Source organism: Carassius carassius, chromosome 28 (genome assembly GCF_963082965.1).
Source record: "Carassius carassius chromosome 28, fCarCar2.1, whole genome shotgun sequence".
NCBI classification, from domain to species: Eukaryota; Metazoa; Chordata; class Actinopteri; order Cypriniformes; family Cyprinidae; genus Carassius; species Carassius carassius.
Genome location: NC_081782.1, coordinates 15,789,628 through 15,810,075, shown reverse-complemented (window position 1 = coordinate 15,810,075; position 20,448 = coordinate 15,789,628). Strand labels below are relative to the sequence as shown.

The window sequence follows — 20,448 nt, the reverse complement described above, 5'->3', positions numbered from 1 at the left end:
TCACCTCAGTTTCTGAATGTTAGACGAAATCCCAGATAAGCGGTAAATTCCGTCCACGACTCCATGTTTCTCAATAAACTCAGTGCAGCTTCTGATGACCTGTGGAACTGTTGGAACAACACATTAAATCTGCACTTTAAATTACACAACAACATTTCAATGAAATATTTAGTTGCAATAAGCATCCTCCAACGTCTCTCTCTCCTCTCACCATCATGGCCAGAGTTAAGCAAATGTTCTCCAAGGTCACAGCCGAACACTCTCTCTTTCAGGATACCTCGTTGTTTCAGCTTCTGCTTGGTGGGACGCGATTTCATGAACGTGCGCAGAAATGTGATCAGCTTGCCATGCTTCTTAGACACTACAGAAAATGAAAATAACAAAACTTTTAAATCAACGCTGCCAACTTGTAACAAACCATACCTCTAAATATGCTAAGGCTGACTTAAAATTTTATTTGAAACTAAATAAATTATAAACCTTTAACAGAAAACTGATATAGGGGAAAAATGTTTTCTTCTGCCTTCAAACAAAGTCTTAGTATTATAAAATACTAAGAAAAAAAAAAAAATAGTGTACCTGGTTTGGCCAAAGAGTTGGTAACATTTGAGGGTATTTTCTCACTAATTAGTTCCACACATTCAGAAGGAAAAAATCCCACCTGTGAATGGAAAAATAATACACTGAATGCTACATAGCTCACTTCATTTCAACAAGGGCTAAATTATCATAATTAGGCCTACTCTTTACTCTCTAAAATCTCTTAAAGACACAGCCGTGAATCCCTGTACATAAAATTTACAATCTTGCTGCAGCACAATATGATCCTGCATATCAGTAGCAATTACTTTATCACCACTAAAATTCCTCCCTTATCAGGAACAGAGTAATATGACTGTAATGAGTCGATTTTTTGACTCAGATGTGACATAAAAGCTGCAAAAACAAGTTTCAGATGTAAAGCAAAGTGATGACAGTTTCCAACACATACAGGCTTTTTCATGAAATTCATAAAATAAAATAAAAAAGATAGCATACTTGAAATCCATGTTTGCCCCTCCACCAGCCAGTGTCTTCTTTAGGAGGCATATCAATCACTGATACTATGTCTCCAACCTTTTGAAGACAAATTATGCTTCAGTTACTAATGGCAAATCCAAAAATATTAAGCAAAAAAATAAAAAAATAAATATATATTTTTTACCTCAAAAGACAGTTCATCTGCTGCTTGGGCGATATAGCGCTTTATGACATGGGCCGCAGCTACAGCGGGAACATTAATAGAGGATTCATCATGAACCAGCAGGTGATTCCCTTTGTTATCAATCTAGGAGAGTGAAGAAAAACGAATCAAATATATGAACACATGCATATAATCAGCAACCAATAAAACATCACCTTACTGTATGTAATGACTTCATATTTCCTTTAACGATGACTCGAAAGGTGCAACATCAGTGTGAAACACACACAATATGCTGGGAAAGAGCAAACCCATGCGACTGAGCACGCCGAGACAAGTAAAGTCAGGTCTCTCTTATCCTTGTTAATGACTAACTGCATATAAAAAATGGGTGTGAACGTTGTTTTATAAACTAAGTCTGAAGTCTGTCCTAAAATGGGATTGTGTTTTATGAGACACTGTGAGCAATTTACTTTTGTTAAAGCAAAGGTGGCAAACACACCTCTTTTGTTAAACACACCGGGCCATGGTCAATTCGCTGCCAATCGTGTCTATATATTAAAAAGGCAGGATTTGGGCAGGCAGCCACAGGAAGCATTCAGGTGTAGTGTAGGTTAAAAATCAGGCAATGACATCAATACCTCCATCCATGTGAGTGCTGGCCCGCAGTTGATCTTGTTATCAGCAATGGCTGAGAGACGGGAAATATACGCAGTAAGCATCTGGGAAAGTGTCTGTAGAGAAAGAAACAGAGACCGAGCAGGGATAATAAACAAAGCAAGCACATTGAGAGTGTTGAAAAGTGTCTTTTTGAGATATACAGTAAGCCTTTGATCCAACACAATAGCTTGGTTCTAAAGCCTAGCGGGTGGCCTTGTTGTGTGCTATCCACAGCTATCTACTGTACCTTCATCAGTTAGGGAGCAATCTAACTGAAATGACCCTCAAAACAGTGATTTAATATGATCTATATAAGCAGCAACAAAGTGTGACACATACATAGATCTCTGTACAGGAAGCATGTGTGAGTTTGATGGTAGCATGTTGCTAAGCTAACTACGCAATATGTAGCTCCACCACTTTTCTGTTTTCTGTCTTCCAGTTTGTATTTCCACAGTGTGAAGGTAAGATTTTACTGCTATTTGTTATGACATCTTCAAACATTACGATGCTCATGATAATTTTTGTGAACTCTACAATAAGTAAATCCACTTCACCAGCTAATTACTCTTCAACAGTGATGCTATAGAAATATATAGAACTTCTGCAATATAAACACAACACACAAATATTGCAGGAGATGGGCTCCAGAAGTAGGGCTGCAACTAACGATTATTTTGATAATCGATTAATCTGTTGATTATTTTTACGATTAATCGGTTTATGTACTTATATTTTTTTTTTCATTTTTTTCCCCAAGTAAATTATTAATAAATGGTCTTTATCCTTCAGCATAGATTATTAAGAGATTTTAACCATTTTGCACTGTCATATCCTCATCAAAAATATACCTGGAGTTGTTTTATTGTGTTAGTAATCCTTTGTCGAACTCTTCTGCAATCAGAACACTGACCCATACTCTAGCAAATTTCACAAGTAGATTTCAAATAATGTTTTCACCATGGCAGTCCTTAGAGCTCCTAAAGTAGTTTAACATCCCGAACGAAGCTTATTAAGGAATCTTTCAGAACATATTTTCACGAAGAATAAGGATAAAACAGAATAAAATTGCAGTGCATTGTATTTTATTATTTACTGGGAAACAGCTTTATAGCTTTTGCTGTGAAATTGTAAACAATCCTTCGGAAAAAGTGCTAATGGCATGAAACCTGAATGGAACTCACAATTTAAAGTAAAATCCATCAGAAGGTTGTCCAGAAAAAAAAATTGGACACACACAAAAAACCTGCTGTGAGAAAAAGAGCAGTGAATACTTAGAAAAAAAGTGCATTTCAAATATCTTCAAACATTTCAGCAAAGGAAAATTTCAGCAAAGGATAAATGGATTTTCAGCTCTAAAAATCGCTTGCAGTAGCTCTGCTACTAAATTTATTTCAAAATGGAAATCCATATAAAACTATGATCAGCTGTTCCTTTCATCTTGACTGAGCTTTTAACGTTGTTATGGGAAAGGATGAAGCTGATTGGTTAGTTCTTGTCACATGACCCGCGGTGCGCTTGCGGCATTCTGAAAAGTTCAAATGTTCTTAACTCGATGCAGTGCGGTGTTGGAAATAACGAACTTGAGCGCGCAAAAGACGCGATATGTGAACGTCCCCTTAAACAGTTCAGTAGTGCAGAGTTTACAGGTTACTCTTCTTTTTTGAAGGCTCAAAGTAAAGTACTCCCACATCACGCTGAATGCTGCAAAGACGCTGTTCAGGAAGCACGTGACATAAAACGAGGCCAGCTATTGGCTATTCGCTACTTCTGCTGTACTGGCTGAGTAAAACCTCCGGTGGCTCATTACTGCCACACTTTGGTCACCGCAGATTTGAAATATGCACGAAATGAGCCGCTTACGGCTTACGGCTAAGTTATTTAGCAACGAATCGATGACTAAATTAGTTGACAACTATTTTAATAATCGATTTTAATCGATTAAATCGATTCATTGTTTCAGCTCTATCCAGAAGTAAAAAATTACATTTATTTTCTTCATAGGGAAAGTGATTTTTGACAATAATCTTTTAAAGACAGACCTACTGTGAGCTTTGGAGTTGTTAATCGATGGTATATGCTTTTGTTGAAGCCATCAGCCTGCATTATTTCAATCATGTTTAATAACACATGGTGGAAAAACTACATTACCCATGATTCTGCAAGGAAATCTCCACCAGTCAGAGAATCTAAATAAGCACATTGCACCAAATGAACTCCCATGAAGTGTTGCAAATTATGCAATTTGAGTACTACTTAAAGGGGTCATATGATGCCATTTAATTTTTTCCTTTCTCTATCCATCAGCGCCAGGTTGTGGAGACACCATGCATTTCGTTGTGAAAGCGAAACTACTTTGTCCGGCCTTCCACATGAGGATACAACTAGAAATCAGTGGTTAAGTTGTATTTACAACACTGTTTACGGAACAGTTCAACCCAAATATTCAGATGTGTGCAGCGCATTTAATGAATTTTCACTGCACTGGGATTGCCTTCACCAAGGATACATGTAGACAGTCAATATATGTGTGTGTGGTGAACCAACCTCGGGTTTGTCCTTCAGGATGTCTAATCGGGGCAGCTCAGGAAGCTGAGAGAATCTTCTATCATAGATACAGAGGTGGAGATGCTTGTCAAGAACACGAAACTCTCCGTATGTACGCCTCACTGTCCACTTATTACCCTAAGACACATGAAAAGCAATGAGAGTGAATGTAGAAGATCAGTCATTCTTAATAAAGTAATTCTTATTAAAAAGCTCTGCCATCGCTGTAATAAATTACATTATAAAATATATCGAAATAGAATAAATAATGTAAAATTTCATGGTTTTTCTATGCATTTTTGCTTCAATATGTAAACAACATTTACTTGGATATGTCCACTGAAGTCTCAGTGGTAGCCTATAGCAGAATCATAATCTCTCTTTTGTTTTATACATTTCTTTCATTGCATGGTAGCATCATAACACCCGGAGTTTGGTTAAGGATGCTGAATTCAGTAGCTTATGTCTGTGGTTTGTAGATTTCATATAACTGTAAAACAATGAGATTTGCTCCAGTGGTGGAATAAATGGTTCAGAAACAGCACAGCGGGACTCTTCTAAATCCTTTCAGCTCTTATAAGCACAGAAACTGCCTTTTAATTCATATTTTTAGAAGTTCTGTGGACGACTGTAAAAACCCTCACAGAGCCCCATTGTTTTAGTAAGAAAAGCAGGACCAAGAGTATTTATATTTTACGTTTTGTCTTCATCTTGGCCTCAAAATCCTCTTTTAAAATCCTGTCTTTTCCTAAACCCGGAAACATTCCATGAAACAGATAAATTGCTGTCCAAACTGCATGCGGTTGGCCGGCCTGTTTGATCTGAAGCTCTTAAAGGTCTTTTTATAACTTCACCATTTTTCCAAGGCTTAGCTTGTACTCAGTTGCCATAACAAATCAGTGATGCTGGGATGATATTTCTTCTGCTCTGTCACACAGAAAGGGCTACAGAGGTTCTATGTGAAAATTACTCTGTGAAACAAGCTTACCTGGCAACAGATCTGGACCAGATACACTGACTCCTTTGAGTCCAGGCCATTGTGTGTGAAGTCGTTCTGATCCTCAGATAAAGACAGCTGTGGAGAGAAACAGAAAGCAAGTCTGAATTTTCACTATCCTTTCATTCTCCTATTATATATACGCCTATAATATATGCAACAACAAATAAACAATATAATGTCAAAGGGAGACAATAAAAGCAATAAACATTGTTACATATAAACCACACATCACAGTGCTCCATGTGGCATCAAAAGTTTAAAATTGCAAAATTGTGCACATCTTTTTCAAAATTAAAAACTAACCAAAATATTATCATGGCTATAAAATTATCATTTCGGCTTATTCTCTGTTTGCTTTTGTTTATTAATGCTGATCTAATGTTGACTTTTAACATTTAAGCAACACAGCTAAATATTTTATAAAAGGCAGCTTGGGTTTCTAATGATAAATAATAGATATTTCTTAAAATGTAGTTTAAAAAAAGCATTTCAGGCATCAGTGATTTCATGCAACTATTAAATCACCTCAAGAGATGTTGGTCATTGCAAACAGAAGAGTAAGTCAGTTGTGAGAAAAACTGTACCAACATTTATATGCTATATATACAAAATTCAAACATGAATTTTCAATCAAAAGTTTTAAAATATCTTTTGGGCTACTCTATAATGGCATTTAAATGTAAAAAAAAAAAATCTGAAATGAAAAACAAATATACTAAAGTAAAAAGAAAAAATAATAATAATAATAACATTGTCTTCTTTAACCACTTCAAATCCAAAATTTAGCCTGCGCTGAAAAACTTTCAGCAAAATGCAAAGATTGTGTAAAACATTCAAGGCCAAGACAGAAATGTGAAATAAGTAGAAGAAATTGACTTCTTATAGCTGAAACATGCTATAAAAGCATTAAAATGAATGATGGCAAATAAAAAGCTTGATGAAAGGTCATCAGCTCCAGAGAGAGAATGAGAGAAATGCTGACACACTCCTGCTGCTGGGAAAGCAGTTGTAGCACAGCTTAAACATGACAATGGATTTTTAAAGGCTGCTAAAACAGCAGGCCCTGATGACTGACCCATAGACAACAAGACATCTATACACCACAGAAAGAAGAAACAGCTGCAGGTACACCAGCCCTCAAAAGTGTCAGGGAAAATTCCCAAAACACTAGTGTAGCAGTTCCAGTGCTCAGAAGTTTCCACAGCTGCTGGCTGAGCCCAACATTATATGTTCCTCCTCTATAAAACATCACAACATCTACTTGTCCCTGCAAATGCAAGCCAACCCATTAGCCCAAAAACTGATGTGATTCAGGGGATTCGATCTGCAAATTAAACATCCAGTAAGGCAAACTCCTTTGTAGTGTCTGCAGTAATTTACTTCTCTGCATCATCTCAGTAATGCAGATTCCCCATGCATCATTCAACACACACACACATCAGCCTCCACATCAAAGACAAGAACTGCATCCCTTTAATTGATAGAAAATGCTGAGCCACTTCAAAGATGCATTAAACAAATGAAAGCATTGATTATTTATAGATAGAACTAACAGAAAAAGACAAGCTTTAATGGCCTACTTAAGCTCTGAAGTTCAGTAGAGTAATACAAAAATCAACATCTTTCACCCAAATTACTGGACACAAGTCCATTAAAATAATGTCAACATTAATATATTCCTACATCCTAATACATCTGCTTGAATTTAAAACGTGGATCAATAAATCTGGTTACAAAACACAAAAATTGCAAAACGATAATTTTTAAATACATTTTCTGTTTTATTTTCCAGTAGAAATAAGTACAAATTAAATAAACCTAAAGTAGATTTACTTGAAATGCAAAACAGTGTAAAAAATTAAGGCTCATTTTCAGAGATTATATCTTAAATCTAGTTTATTTTTGTTGTAAAAATAATGTGACAATCTAGTAAATCAAACTTGTCAACGAGGTAAGAAAAATTAAACGTAATATGATGACAAAAATAAAAAATCTATTTCAAATCTAGAAGAAGAAAAAAGTCTCTTACACAATTTCTAAAGTATTGCAGGGAAAAAGACTAATATTGCAACTACAGAACATCACACAAAATATGTAGTGTAGTATATATACATTTTTTTGTTTGTTTTTGACACTACACTGTATGGCAGCAGAACCACATGACAAAGCAGCCAACCATTTCCATATAATTATTCCTCTCTTAATGAAATAGGATGGATACTCACTGATACGCCTTCGGTCTCGTCTTATCGACATGCACAGGCCGATTCTGAAAGATCCAACCTGATAGTTCCCTATAGTCTTGCACATGAGCCTTTCCTTATTAAGCCTCTCTGCTGATGTTCTGCATGGCTGCTGCACGCAGACGCAGTAACCCGTCACACACACACCCACAGACCAGCAGCCTGTGCTCAGACAGCCCAGCTCATCAAAAACAAACGGCCTGATTCACAGCAGAATAAAAATCAGTTATGCGCTGCAGTCAAAACACGTCCTGTCTGAGACACGGACCTTTTCCCGTCTTCATCTCCTGCAGTAGAGGGATGTGCATGATGCTGTGTCTAATTAGAACTGAGGAAGAGGACAAATATAGAAATGGAGCCCCGTCTCGCTCCACCATCTTAGCCCCTCCCTGCGCTGGATGTTGGTCCTCCCTCTGAATCCATGCAGAACAGAGCTGCGCTCTCAAATACCGACCTCAGAACAGGAGGACATGTGCATCGATCTCTGATGTTGTTTGGAGTTTAGTGCAGCAGTGTTTAAAGTGGTTTTGGGATTTTAACATCAGGCATCTAATGGTTACCCCAAAATATTACCAAAATTGCTTATTTTACAAAAGTAACTAAAATCATATCTCTGCATCAGAATATTGTAGATATTTGGGGGTGGGCTGGGCTCATTTCACTCGGACTAGCAAGCAGACAATAAATGGTGACATTTCAACTTCCTAGCCATGCCCTAGCGACCAGTTACAGCACCTTAGCAACCAGCCCATTAAAAAGGTGAGAGGTATATCAGTGGAACAGAACATAGTAGAGACAAGTAAGTGGCCTCTTTTGACTTGTGGCATTGGGGGTTGGTTTATATCATACAAACTGACAAGCAGCCTCTGGAATGTCATAATTGGCAGCTGCCAAGCCACTCCCTAGCAACCAAAAAGAGTACCCAAGCAACCATTTAGCAAAACCTATATCTCGTAAAGATATGGCGCTTGGCTCTTTTGACTCATGTTAGCAAACAAGACTTCCAATATGCTACACATGCTAGCAGTGAACAGTCACATGCTAACAGTGATTAGCTTAGTGTCAAAACGTACATATCTAGTTATTATTATTATTATTATTATTATCATTATTACGCTTAACTAATAATTCTACACCAAATTATTACAATTTCCAATATCATAGACCTCTTTTTGTACAGGCTCACTCTCTGATGATGTTTTTGTTTATGAAAAATTTATTTGATAACTCAATAATAAAAACATTTCCATTTCACATTTCCCTTTCAACATTTCATTTCAATGACATTTAAAGACCCCATTAAATGACTGGACAAGCACCAGAGATCTTTTTCTTTTTTTTGACATATTTCTGAAACAAGAAATTAAGACGGGACATAGTATATAAAAAAAAAATGTCCTTTAAAAAAACATTCACACAGGGTACGGCATCAGCGCTTGACGGAGGTCATGTCTGAAGCTATCTATATATATATATATACACACACACACACACACACACACACACAGGTGCATCTCAATAAATTAGAATGTCGTGGAAAAGTTAATTTATTTATTCAACTCAAATTGTGAAACTTGTTTATTAAATCCAGTGCACACAGACTGCAGTTTCTGTCACCAAACCATTCTAATTTATTGAGATGGACCTGTATTATATTAATTATTATTATTATTATTATATAATGCCTCTCCATTTTAAAACACCACTGGACGCCACTGATATATACACACACATACATACATAAATACATAAATATATACATATATACATACGTGCATATGTATACACACATATGTGTGTGTGTGTGTGTGTGTGTGAGTGTGTATACTGTATATATATGTAAATATAAAAAAGATACAAATATTAATACAAATATTAATTTAAAAATATTAAAAACAAAATAATACAAATTGCAGTTTTGATTTAATAGTGCTTAAATACTTCCTGTCATTGTCTGAATGTGATAAACTTAAATGAGAAATACAAACTGCCCAATGAGCCCATGTTTTTCTGACCAAAACCACTTAAACTCACACTGTAATTATGATTTCGCAACTAGGAACTTCCCATGAGTCATCAATATTTTTGGTTCATATTCCCAGAAGAGAAAGACTATACATTTGAAATGGAGTATATTATTTTGACAACTTCAAGAAGTACACTCACATACAGAACAGATAACCTCAAAACAGTGAATGCTGTGGAGAAAATGCCACTTTGTAACTTTACCATGACAAACTCTGTCTAACCACTGGTTTGGAAAATTCTTCCGGAAAAAGCATGCCAAATTTTTTCCTTTAGCTGAATCTATGAAAATCCCAGATCACCTCTAAACTTGTTGTAATATTGAATAAAAGACATAAGCGCATTTAAGATTATAGCACCTGGTCTGGTTTTTGCAACGGTTAATGAAAATGGGTAAAACGCAGACACCAAAGGTCAACGGCCACAGCTTTATGTCACACAACCTGTGGATTAAAATTCCGCTTGTATAATAAATTGCAGCAAAAGCTTTTTCAGTAACAATAATCCACAAGGGAATTCCTCAAATTACATAAAAGCTAGAAAGAGTAACCCAGTGTTCATGAGTTGACCTTTTCTCCAAGGCTAATCTACAGTGCCATAAATTACACAAGGGTTGTCAGCAATTCACTCACGTCATGCATCTTCTCTTAAAGACGCATACCAGGTTTATTCCTACTGTATGTCTATGGGATGAGCCCAAAGTCTTAGAAAGCAAAGTTAATCAGACTCAAATATATGATAAATCATAATCCAGCGCTGACCTACTTCATAAGCATAAATCCTGAATCCAGATCCATCTATATCATATTCTACAAGACTTCTTGATCTTGAGTTTTCAGTAAAACTGACATGATGCCTTGAAGTTTCACTACAAAACCATGATGTTGGTCAACCTTGAATATCAGTATTTCAAGATCAAGACTCCCTTCCGTCCGAGACGATTTATAGTGGAAAACACACAGACTTAATCAATGCTCCAACCAGCTGCTCATATAGAGACGAAGGTGACTGTTCTCAGATCAGTGAAAGCTCATTACAGCATCACTGAATTTGGCCCAGTTCTTCGTCCGTCTCCATCTCTCTCTGCACTATAGGGAGGAGGCAGGGATCCTGAAAGCTCCTCTGTAAACCTGAGCCGAGGAATGTGGAGCATGCACACCACCTCTGGGAATGCAACAAAGGTCTACATAAAGACGCCACAGAAGGGATGTTAACTCAATACCCTATTCTTGGACTAAACACAGACAAGGTTATTCTACAGTGGTATAAAACAGTATTCAGATACATAAACTACAATTCATTTACATTACATTTACTCATTTAGCTGACGCTTTTATCCAAAGCGACTTACAATTGCTATATATGTCAGAGGTCGCACGCCTCGGGAGCAACTAGGGATTAAGTGTCTTGCTCAGGGACACACTGGCGGTTCACAGTGGATTCGAACCCAGGTCTCCCACACCACAGGCATGCGTCTTATCCACTGCGCTAACACCACCCCAATTCAAAATGTATTTAAGGCATTGTATTCAAAATATGGAACCAGAGTCAGCTGCAAACAAGTATTGTACTTGGTTTAGGATAGATATTCATGTTTCACCAAATAAATGCTTATACAGTTTGAATTTAACATTACTGAAACCTAAAATAAGAGTTTCTGTGTGGTGTGATATCAGAGCAAATGACCAGAGGGGAAATAAGCTTCTGTCTCACATTTCATTTATTTTTTATTTGCACAAAAAAGCACACGTTATTTTAAGTATCATACTATTATAGTTTTTGTTCATATTTGTAATTTAATTTTATTTGTAGAATTTCTGCTTTTATTAGAATTTTCTGTTTGACATTTTAGTTTAATTTAGTTGTGTGTTTTTATAATAATTACTTAGTTTTTTCCAAGTAGTTTTATTCATTTTTATTTTTAGGTTTAGTTTTAGTTATTTACAACTAAATGAAAATGAGAAATGTTGCATTGGAAACTATCGGAAATAAAATAACAAAATAAAATAAAATATCAATTTTATTTCAGTTAGCATTCATTCTATTTTAAGTAACAAGTTTATGGTTGTGGTTGTAATTTTAGTTAACTGTATTATTACCCCTAAAACACACATTCATGTTTACATAAATCCACCACAAAAAATAAATAAATAAAATCAAAATGTATTTTCAAATGTAAAATTTTAAACAACAAAAAAGGGATTCATAGTAAAATAAAAAATACAGACAAAACTGTATGTGTTATTAAAATAATTCTTCAATTGTACTTCCTATCTTGTGTTCATACTGCATATGTTTTTTTATTTATTTTTTTATCTACACCGGACAGACAAAAGGCACCATGGCATGAAACTACTGTTATCTGTTACGCATTTAGTGATATAGTATCCTTCAGCTGCTGAAATGTGCTCATGAGCTTTGAAAGCAACAAAAGAGAAATAGAACTAAAGGACATTCCTCATGAAACATCAAATTTCTTATTTAACTGCCAAGTTTCGAGCAGGAGAGTATCTGGCCTCAGCACTCCTCCAGCCCCCCCTCACAGTGTGTCAGTGTGACGTGCTCAAAAGACTGAATGTGATCTAACAGAACAGGATTCTGTGTGACCTTGAGAGCTGAAATGCACAAGATGATGGAGGCGCAGAGCACAGAGCTGTAGTATGGGAGAGCAAACTTCCTGTTCCTCAGTTATGATGCCATACTATGTTCATGATGCATCGAAACCAACACCCTCGGTTCTCAGAACAGTATACTGTACACACAGCAACGACTGAGAAGGGGCTCAGTGGTATTTACTGCTCTCTGCTGGAACCCATCAGCATAACAACAAAATCTGGTCAACGGTCAAGTCAACGATCAAATCAAGTCAACGGTTTACAAATATTGGCATTATCTGATGAAATGGACAATGTAAATGTTAAAGGGTTAGTTCACCCAGATAGCAAAATTATGTCATTAATAACTTACCCTCATGTTGTTCCAAACCCGTAAGACCTCCGTTTATCTTTGGAACACAGTTTAAGATATTTTAGATTTAGTCTGAGAGCTCTCAGTCCTTCCATTGAAGCTGTGTGTACGGTATACTGTCCATGTCCAGAAAGGTAAGAAAAATATCATCAAAGTAGTCCATGTGACATCAGAAGGTCAGTTAGAATTTTTTGAAGCATCGAAAATACATTTTGGTCCAAAAATAGCAAAAACGACTACTTTATTCAGCATTGTCTTCTCTTCCGTACCTGTTGTGAGAGACAGTTCAAAACAAAGCAGGATATCCGGTTCGCGAACGAATCGTTCGATGTAACCGGATCTTTTTGAACCAGTTCACCAAATCGAACTGAATCGTTTTAAACTGTTCGCATCTCTAATACGCATTAATCCACAAATGACTTAAGCTGTTAACTTTTTTAATGTGGCTAACACTCCCTCTGAGTTCAAACAAACCAATATCCCGGAGTAATTCATTTACTCAAACAGTACACTGACTGAACTGCTGTGAAGAGAGAACTGAAGAGAGAACACCGAGCCGAGTAATTTGTGGATTAATGCCTTTTGGAGACGCGAACCGATTAAAACGATTCAGTTTGATTTGTTGAACTGATTCAAAAAGATCCGGTTACATCGAATGATTCGTTCGCGAACCGGATATCCAGACTGCTTTGTTTTGAACTCTCTCTCACAACAGACATGGAAGAGAAGACAATGCTGAATAAAGTCGTAGTTTTTGCTATTTTTGGACCAAAATTTATTTTCGATGCTTCAAAAAATTCTAACTGACCCTCTGATGTCACATGGACTACTTTGATGATGTTTTTCTTACCTTTCTGGACATGGACAGTATACCGTACACACAGCTTCAATGGAGGGACTGAGAGCTCTCGGACTAAATCTAAAATATCTTAAACTGTGTTCCGAAGATGAAAGGAGGTCTTACGGGTTTGGAACAACATGAGGGTAAGTTATTAATGACATAATTTTGCTATCTGGGTGAACCAATCCTTTAAAGATATTTGTATGACATATAACAGCTTGGAGAGGAACAATGCCGTTGAAATCCAAACAGCTAGCCAAGATGTTTTCCGCAGTCTAGCATGTAACTTGACAGAGACCAATGTGTATTACTTGTAACTTAAACTCACAGCCCTAATTTCAACATGATGGATAATCTGCCACCAGTGAAACCAGGACCACAGCCAAGGGCCTAATTAACACATTCCCGTCAACCCTGAGTGATCATGGCCTTCAGCAGGACTGCATTTACCATAAAACCCTCACCTGCACAGAGCCAAAGTCAACGTGATCATAGTGGAAGTGGGCACATTCTGCCAGCCTGGGAAAATGGCCTTTGGTGAGGGACAGTCTGCAAAACAAAAAGAGCTCATCAGTATTCTGCTCTATGGGTCTGGAAGAGACAAAACCAAGAACTCTTCCCTTGAACATATAAACACCTACTTTTTGACGTTCTTGACCTTCATGCTGGCCGTGCTGGCACATGAGCGCAGAGAAGATTCGACAGGCAGTTCAGGGACCATCGGCACTCCTCGTGCCTGCATATACGAGCACACACACATGTAAACAAACGATTACCCAGAACTCTAAATGAATGAAGCGTGACATACATAAAGCCAGCACACGCACCATAACAGCAATGGCGTCCTCCCAGCCTGCAGTCTCTGCTGGCTGCAAGCTCCTATCTTCCTCCCCCTCATCCTCCTCTGGGTGGGGCCTTAAAGAAAAGAGAATCAGAGAGGGGTATGTTGAAATAAGCTGATGCTATGACATACATACATACCCCTGCATTGCATTGCATCGCACAAAGCAATTACACCAATGAAATGAGCTAGGATTGTTTTAAAGGAATAGTTCACCCAAAAATGTTTCGGACCTGTTCCACTCTTCTGTAGAACACAAAATAAGAGGTTTTGCAAAAAGTTCAAGCTGCTCTTTTCCAACCAATGAAATCAGTTAGTGACCACGGGTCGTCAACTTCTTAAAAAACTCCTTAAAGGGTCTTCTAAAGCTAACAACAGGGAACAGGCCAAAAAATGACTTCTGCCCTTATTTGCGATCTTGTAACACATACCGGTCCCAGTGCATTTTCAGTGTCTGTTAGGATCTTGTATATAGGAAAATTACAAAACCAGATTTGTTAATGAAGGTATTGAACCTTATATAATGTATTTAATCAGTTAGTAAAGCTGAAGATGTGTGGTAGTTAAACATTACACAAACCTATTATGTGTGAAAATAACTCTTTATAAGCCAATCATAACTAATTATACTCAAAAGTTACATTCCTTTCTAGTCTCCAAAAGTAAAATCTCCTATTTCACATCACATCATGAAATGATCTGTCCATTTCAGAAATTGTCCAGAGCATTACCCAGTTCACCCTGCAGCTAAGAACATGGCCGAAAGGGTCGAAACAAGGAGACGTTATAGAAGATCAGATTAGTGGCAGTAAAAAGCACACTATTGTATGTTTTGCTATACACAAGGATATCGCTTCAATCAGTCACTCAGTCAGACACAAATGAATCCACCCTAAATAACAAAGAACAGGGCTGAAGTGTAACTTGAAATATGATGCACTACTGGGGTAAGGAAAGGTGAGCTGGAACAGCTTTAAGGATTAGGAAGCCTTTAGAATGGGAATAAAAGGCTGGAGTGTAGACGATTCATTCAGTAGACAAAAGAGAATCAGTGATTTTGTTCCAGAACATCACTCTGTGAGATTGACCGATAATGCCTGATCCTGTTCATGGAAAAAAGTGGCAAAAATGACTGCCATTTTAAAGTCACAGGTGCAACATAAATGAGTTCTAAATAACTAACTATGGGTCAATGATTAATGAGAGTGTTCAAAATGAAGTAGTTTGTATCATATTTAGTCAATATTTAGACAATGTTTTTGGTCTACTGTTTAGTCAATTAAAATTGTTGACATTTTAGTCAGATTTAGTCATGCTGCACACTATAATGGTTAAACTGCTAATCATTTTGATCAAAATTATAATTGCAATTATCATGACTGAAAAACTGCTGCTCATGTCATCCAATGAACAGGATATTTGGATATTCTTTATGAAAAGAAAAGAAAAGAAAAGAAAAGAAAAGAAAAGAAAAGAAAAGAAAAGAAAATGTAGGATATTTATAATTTAATTTTAATTATCCGGGACGGCAGTGGCTCAGTGGTTCATGTAGGTTGTCTACAAACCGGAAGGTTGGTGGTTCGATCCCGGGCTCCACCTGACCAAGTGTCGAGGTGTCCTTGAGCAAGACACCTAACCCCCAGCTGCTCCCGACGAGCTGGATGGCGCCTTGAATGGCAGACACCGCAGTCGGTGTGTGAATGAGTGTATGAATGGGTGAATGTGAGGCAAATTGTAAAGCGCTTTGGATGGCCATGTGGTCTGTTGAAAGCGCTATATAAATGCAGTCCATTTACCATTTAATATGTTTCTGAAAAAATATTACACTGAATGACTAAAATGTCATGTTATAAAATCATTAAGTAAAAAGTAATAATTTTAATATATGTAATCTTAATCAATAGTTTAAAAAAAGGAACATTTTTTGTTTTATTTATATCATAAATGATTAATTTATTAATATAAAAAACTAACATTGCCTTAAAAATGCCAAATTATGTGCTTTTTTACTTTATTGATATTTTTACTTGACGAAGGTCTGCAATGGTCTTTTTATTGTTTTTTTTTTTGTGTGTGTGTTTTTTTTTTTTTTGACATACTGGTTGCATAGCATGATTTTAATCTGGGGGGGGTCAAATATATATGGTATATATAATTAAAAAAACAATTACAGTACTTAATGTAGTACTTAATTTCAAGAATTTCCTTTCAAGACTTATTTTATTTTAATTTATCAGACTTATATTTTATTACGATATCAGAACAGTTATCACCCTGTTATTTTGTTTGTATGAATTACATAATGAATGAATTAACAGATAGCATAAAAGATGTCACTGACTATTACGTTAAACCATGCCTGCTTCCTTGGGGATGTACAACACGTTCATTAATTAACTCTTTCCTTGTTATCATCTCTGTAGGGCACCAGTTGCACACAAATCTCCACTATAATTTACTCCTCAGGGGACAAATTCACATCTGCTGCATGCAGTGCTGCTGAAATATGCCGTCTCAGAAATAGAATAAGATGACTGGTCACATGACACACAAAATGCCTGTGTGTGCAAAAACCATGCACTGCACCTGATTATGCAGAGATTCAGTCGAATGTAAAGAAAATGCCTCATCTAAGCTTGCAAGAGAAGCACATACAGGCAGACACACGCTATACGGCATATCTAACCATCATCGAGCACCACAGCAGCCAAAGCACACTGAGAGGTGAAGTACGCAGGCTGTTACTCACCCTTCACAGGGATCATGACTGCATGCGTCTCTCAGAGGTGTTGGAGCTCTGCTGTATGTCGCTGCTGCAGTCCCGCTGCACGCCTCCATGATACTGAGTCACTGCAACAGCTGCCCGTCTGTGAGGGGAGGGAGGAGACCGGACTTCAACATAAACCTCCAACCTCGGCAAAGGACGAAGGCCTGTGGCAGAAATATCTTCACATAATTGAAAAAGAAATAAACATGGAATTTATGAAAAATGCATTGTTTTCCCCGTTTAACCTCCTGACTGACAGCTACGGAGTTTTGTCCTCTGTAGAGGAGGTTATGTTTTAGCGATTACTCTGAGACGTTACATGTCACAGTTTTAAGTCTGGATGTCCCGTACAGAGCACAATCAGGGCTTTTTTTTAGAGATAACAAATGACTGGATGTTTCACCATGACCGCTCACTCTCTTTGAACTTTAAATCAAAATATGACCTTCTGTTATGAAACTGGACATCAATTTCATACATGTCCACTGTAGAGGACACCAGGTCTTAAAGCATGTGTATTATACACATTTTTGGGAGACACAAATAATGAATGAAATACAGAACTACTATAAGTGTTGAGGCAATTAAAAAAGGTTTTGCACCACTAATAATATGTGTTATGTCTTTAGCAAGCATTTAGATAAACTTAACTAACCACCCTTTACACAAATGTTGTTACAACAGCTGAAAGTCCAGTGTCCATAAAGGTACCAAATGATTAGTAAACATTTATAATAAAAAAAAAAAAAAATACAATTCATGATTAGTTCCAAAATTAGATTGGGTATGGCAAAAATATAAACAAATAATTAAAAAGTGATTTGTAAGGATGTGTAAATAGGATGAATTCAGGTCATTTATGGAACAGCTTTTGTAATTGAGATGACTGCTCATCAAGGTACTAATGAAGTTTAATGACATTTGAAAGCATTAACTACTGATCTATTAAGCAATATGTAATATTTGTTACTAATTAATGAAGCTTTTACTCATTGCAAACCATCTGTAACAATCATTTTGAAGATTTTTAAAAAGTGCATGATTGTATGAATTGAAAATGTAATGACATTTGTAAGCATTTCAATTTCCATTAATTATCTGTTAATCATAAGATAATGTTTAATAAGTATATTAGTAAACATTAACAAGCACATTATCTCATATTTCTAGCTATGTGAATATATATTTAATGATCTGCTAAGCATTATTTGTCAATAGTTTATCAGTGAAGCTGTTATAAAATATTACCATTTATTCCAATATATAAATTTATATTATGTATATTATGTTGTTATGTATGTAAATGGTACATTTAATTACTTTACATTGCCATAACAACTTTATGTATATCACAATATGCATAAATGTATACATGTTAAATTTACCAAAATAAATGTTATGCATGAACATGGTGGATTTATTTACTTACTTTATATTGCCAAAACAGCATCAAATGCTGCATTCATTTAAAAAATAAATAAATGAATGAATAGATAAGTAAAGTTTATGTGATATTGTGGATTTCTTATTTTTATTACCATAATATTGCAACACAAATATATGTAAACAAATAAATATTATGTATGGTGGATTTATTTGTTTACATTATATTGCCAAAACAGTGTCAAAGGCTATTTCAATTTAAACAAATAAAGTCTGTTATGTCTGCATGTGGTAAACTAATTACTTTTTATTGCCATAAATAATCAATATTAATCACAGTGAATGTTCAGTGATGCATGACCGTGATGAATACAGGACTTATATGAGACTTACACAACTATACGCTACGCCATCAATAATTCAAATGTGAAGAATATAAACAAAAGGAGTCCCGGAATACTGAGACACACCCACGGTGACAGTTGAACCACGACTGACATGCACAGAATTTAGGATCTGTTGGTTCTGATAGAGTAACGAGATAGAAACCACAAAATAATCCTGTCCCACTCCAGCCCTACTATCAGAAGTGCTGACAGGGAGAAGCTTGATGTTGACTCAGCAGAATGAACCCTCCCCGACAGGAAAGACAGCTCCGTTTGAGCAAGCAAGCACCTGACAGAGTTCACTTTACCTTCACTACATAAGCACACAGTAGCTCTGGTGACTAATCCAAACCAATTTACACAGCCTTTGTGACGATTTATCTCTTTTCAACAGACTGCAAGAGGACGCTTTGGAATTCAGTTATCTAAAAATATGAACAGCTGTTTGTGGTCTGTATTATTTGATTCACAACAGAATATAACAGGGTTGGAATGTCTGAAAATACTTTAAAAATGGGATTTTAAATGTATTTTAAATATTATTTTAAATTAAATATAATTATTAATAATAATTGATTAGCATATTTTAATAATTAGTATTATTATTTATTGTAACTTGTATGTGTGAGTGTATATATTATTATATATAGATTATATTTATTGTATAATTGTATTGTATTTTTAATATTATCATTTTTTAATCAATTTTGTGTAAGGGACTGTCTGGAACCTGTACAGTGATGTGGTTGCTAAGCGACAGACTGTCTTGAAATCGATCAGTCTTGGATCCTGGAATTCTGACGTGGAATGTTTACAAACAGGAAACAATATTCGTGCACATGCAGAGGTTTATTGTTTAGTGACTAAGGAGGTGGAGAGGTAAACCTTATTCTATAATCATGTTGAAATCTTGCTTTTGACTGGTTGTAATAAAATGAGCACTGGTGTCTAGTCAACAGCATGTGACTTTAGCACTTCCGGACAGGGTCTTTAGAGTTTAGTTTTTTTCTACAATGAAGACTCGTTGTATGGGTCTCTTATTTAGGGCTAAACAGTTTCAGGGAGCTTGTTATTTACCACGGAAAGTTAATAAATTGGATGTATTGAAGGAATTTATAACGTCGCAGCTATTTGACCACTAGCAAAAAAAGACGCAATGTTTATTTATGTATATAATATTGTAATAGCTACAAGCGCGGATGCTTCCTAAATCGCCAGCGAACAGAGGAATTATCAACACGAGTCACTCACCTGTCTGTGATTGTATCAGCGTTACTTCCCCAAATCAAATCCAGCAGTAGTTTCCCTCTAGAACAGAGCCATTTTTGTGAATGAATGTGAAAAAGAGTCAAAGCAAAGCATCCTCCATCGCGTGTGAATAAATGAATGAGCTCGGTCTCGAGGCAGGACACAGTAAAAGTTCGCTCTCGCGCATCACCTGATAAACGAACTGCGTGTGTGTTTGGGGCGTGGCCAGGAGCAAGGTGCACATCAGTAGGATTCATTTAACTCTTGCTTGTCCATAAAAGAACGCCTGAGATTTGGAGACAAAACTGACGAACATTGAAGACTTTAAATGTTCAAGATTATTGTACAGTGGGTCTA

At 36.3% G+C, this 20,448-nt stretch overlaps 1 protein-coding gene across 5 annotated transcripts in view; it reads right to left on the bottom strand.

Annotated features, from left to right (window-relative positions):
* The window catches only part of LOC132108081 (rho GTPase-activating protein 32-like), a 29,287-nt gene extending 8,839 nt beyond the window's left edge, over nt 1-20,448 (bottom strand). Inside the window, exons 1-13 of one of the 5 annotated variants that reach the window (XM_059514584.1) lie at nt 20,095-20,448; nt 17,057-17,253; nt 14,294-14,381; nt 14,108-14,202; nt 13,931-14,015; nt 5,379-5,465; nt 4,391-4,528; nt 1,825-1,917; nt 1,205-1,327; nt 1,039-1,116; nt 580-661; nt 212-361; nt 5-107 (exon numbers count right to left, since the gene is read on the bottom strand). In XM_059514584.1, the coding sequence (XP_059370567.1) occupies nt 5-107; nt 212-361; nt 580-661; nt 1,039-1,116; nt 1,205-1,327; nt 1,825-1,917; nt 4,391-4,528; nt 5,379-5,465; nt 13,931-14,015; nt 14,108-14,202; nt 14,294-14,381; nt 17,057-17,145 (1,211 nt within the window). In that variant the 5' untranslated portion in view covers nt 17,146-17,253; nt 20,095-20,448. The other 4 variants (XM_059514583.1, XM_059514586.1, XM_059514585.1 and 1 more) reach the window with 4 other exon arrangements.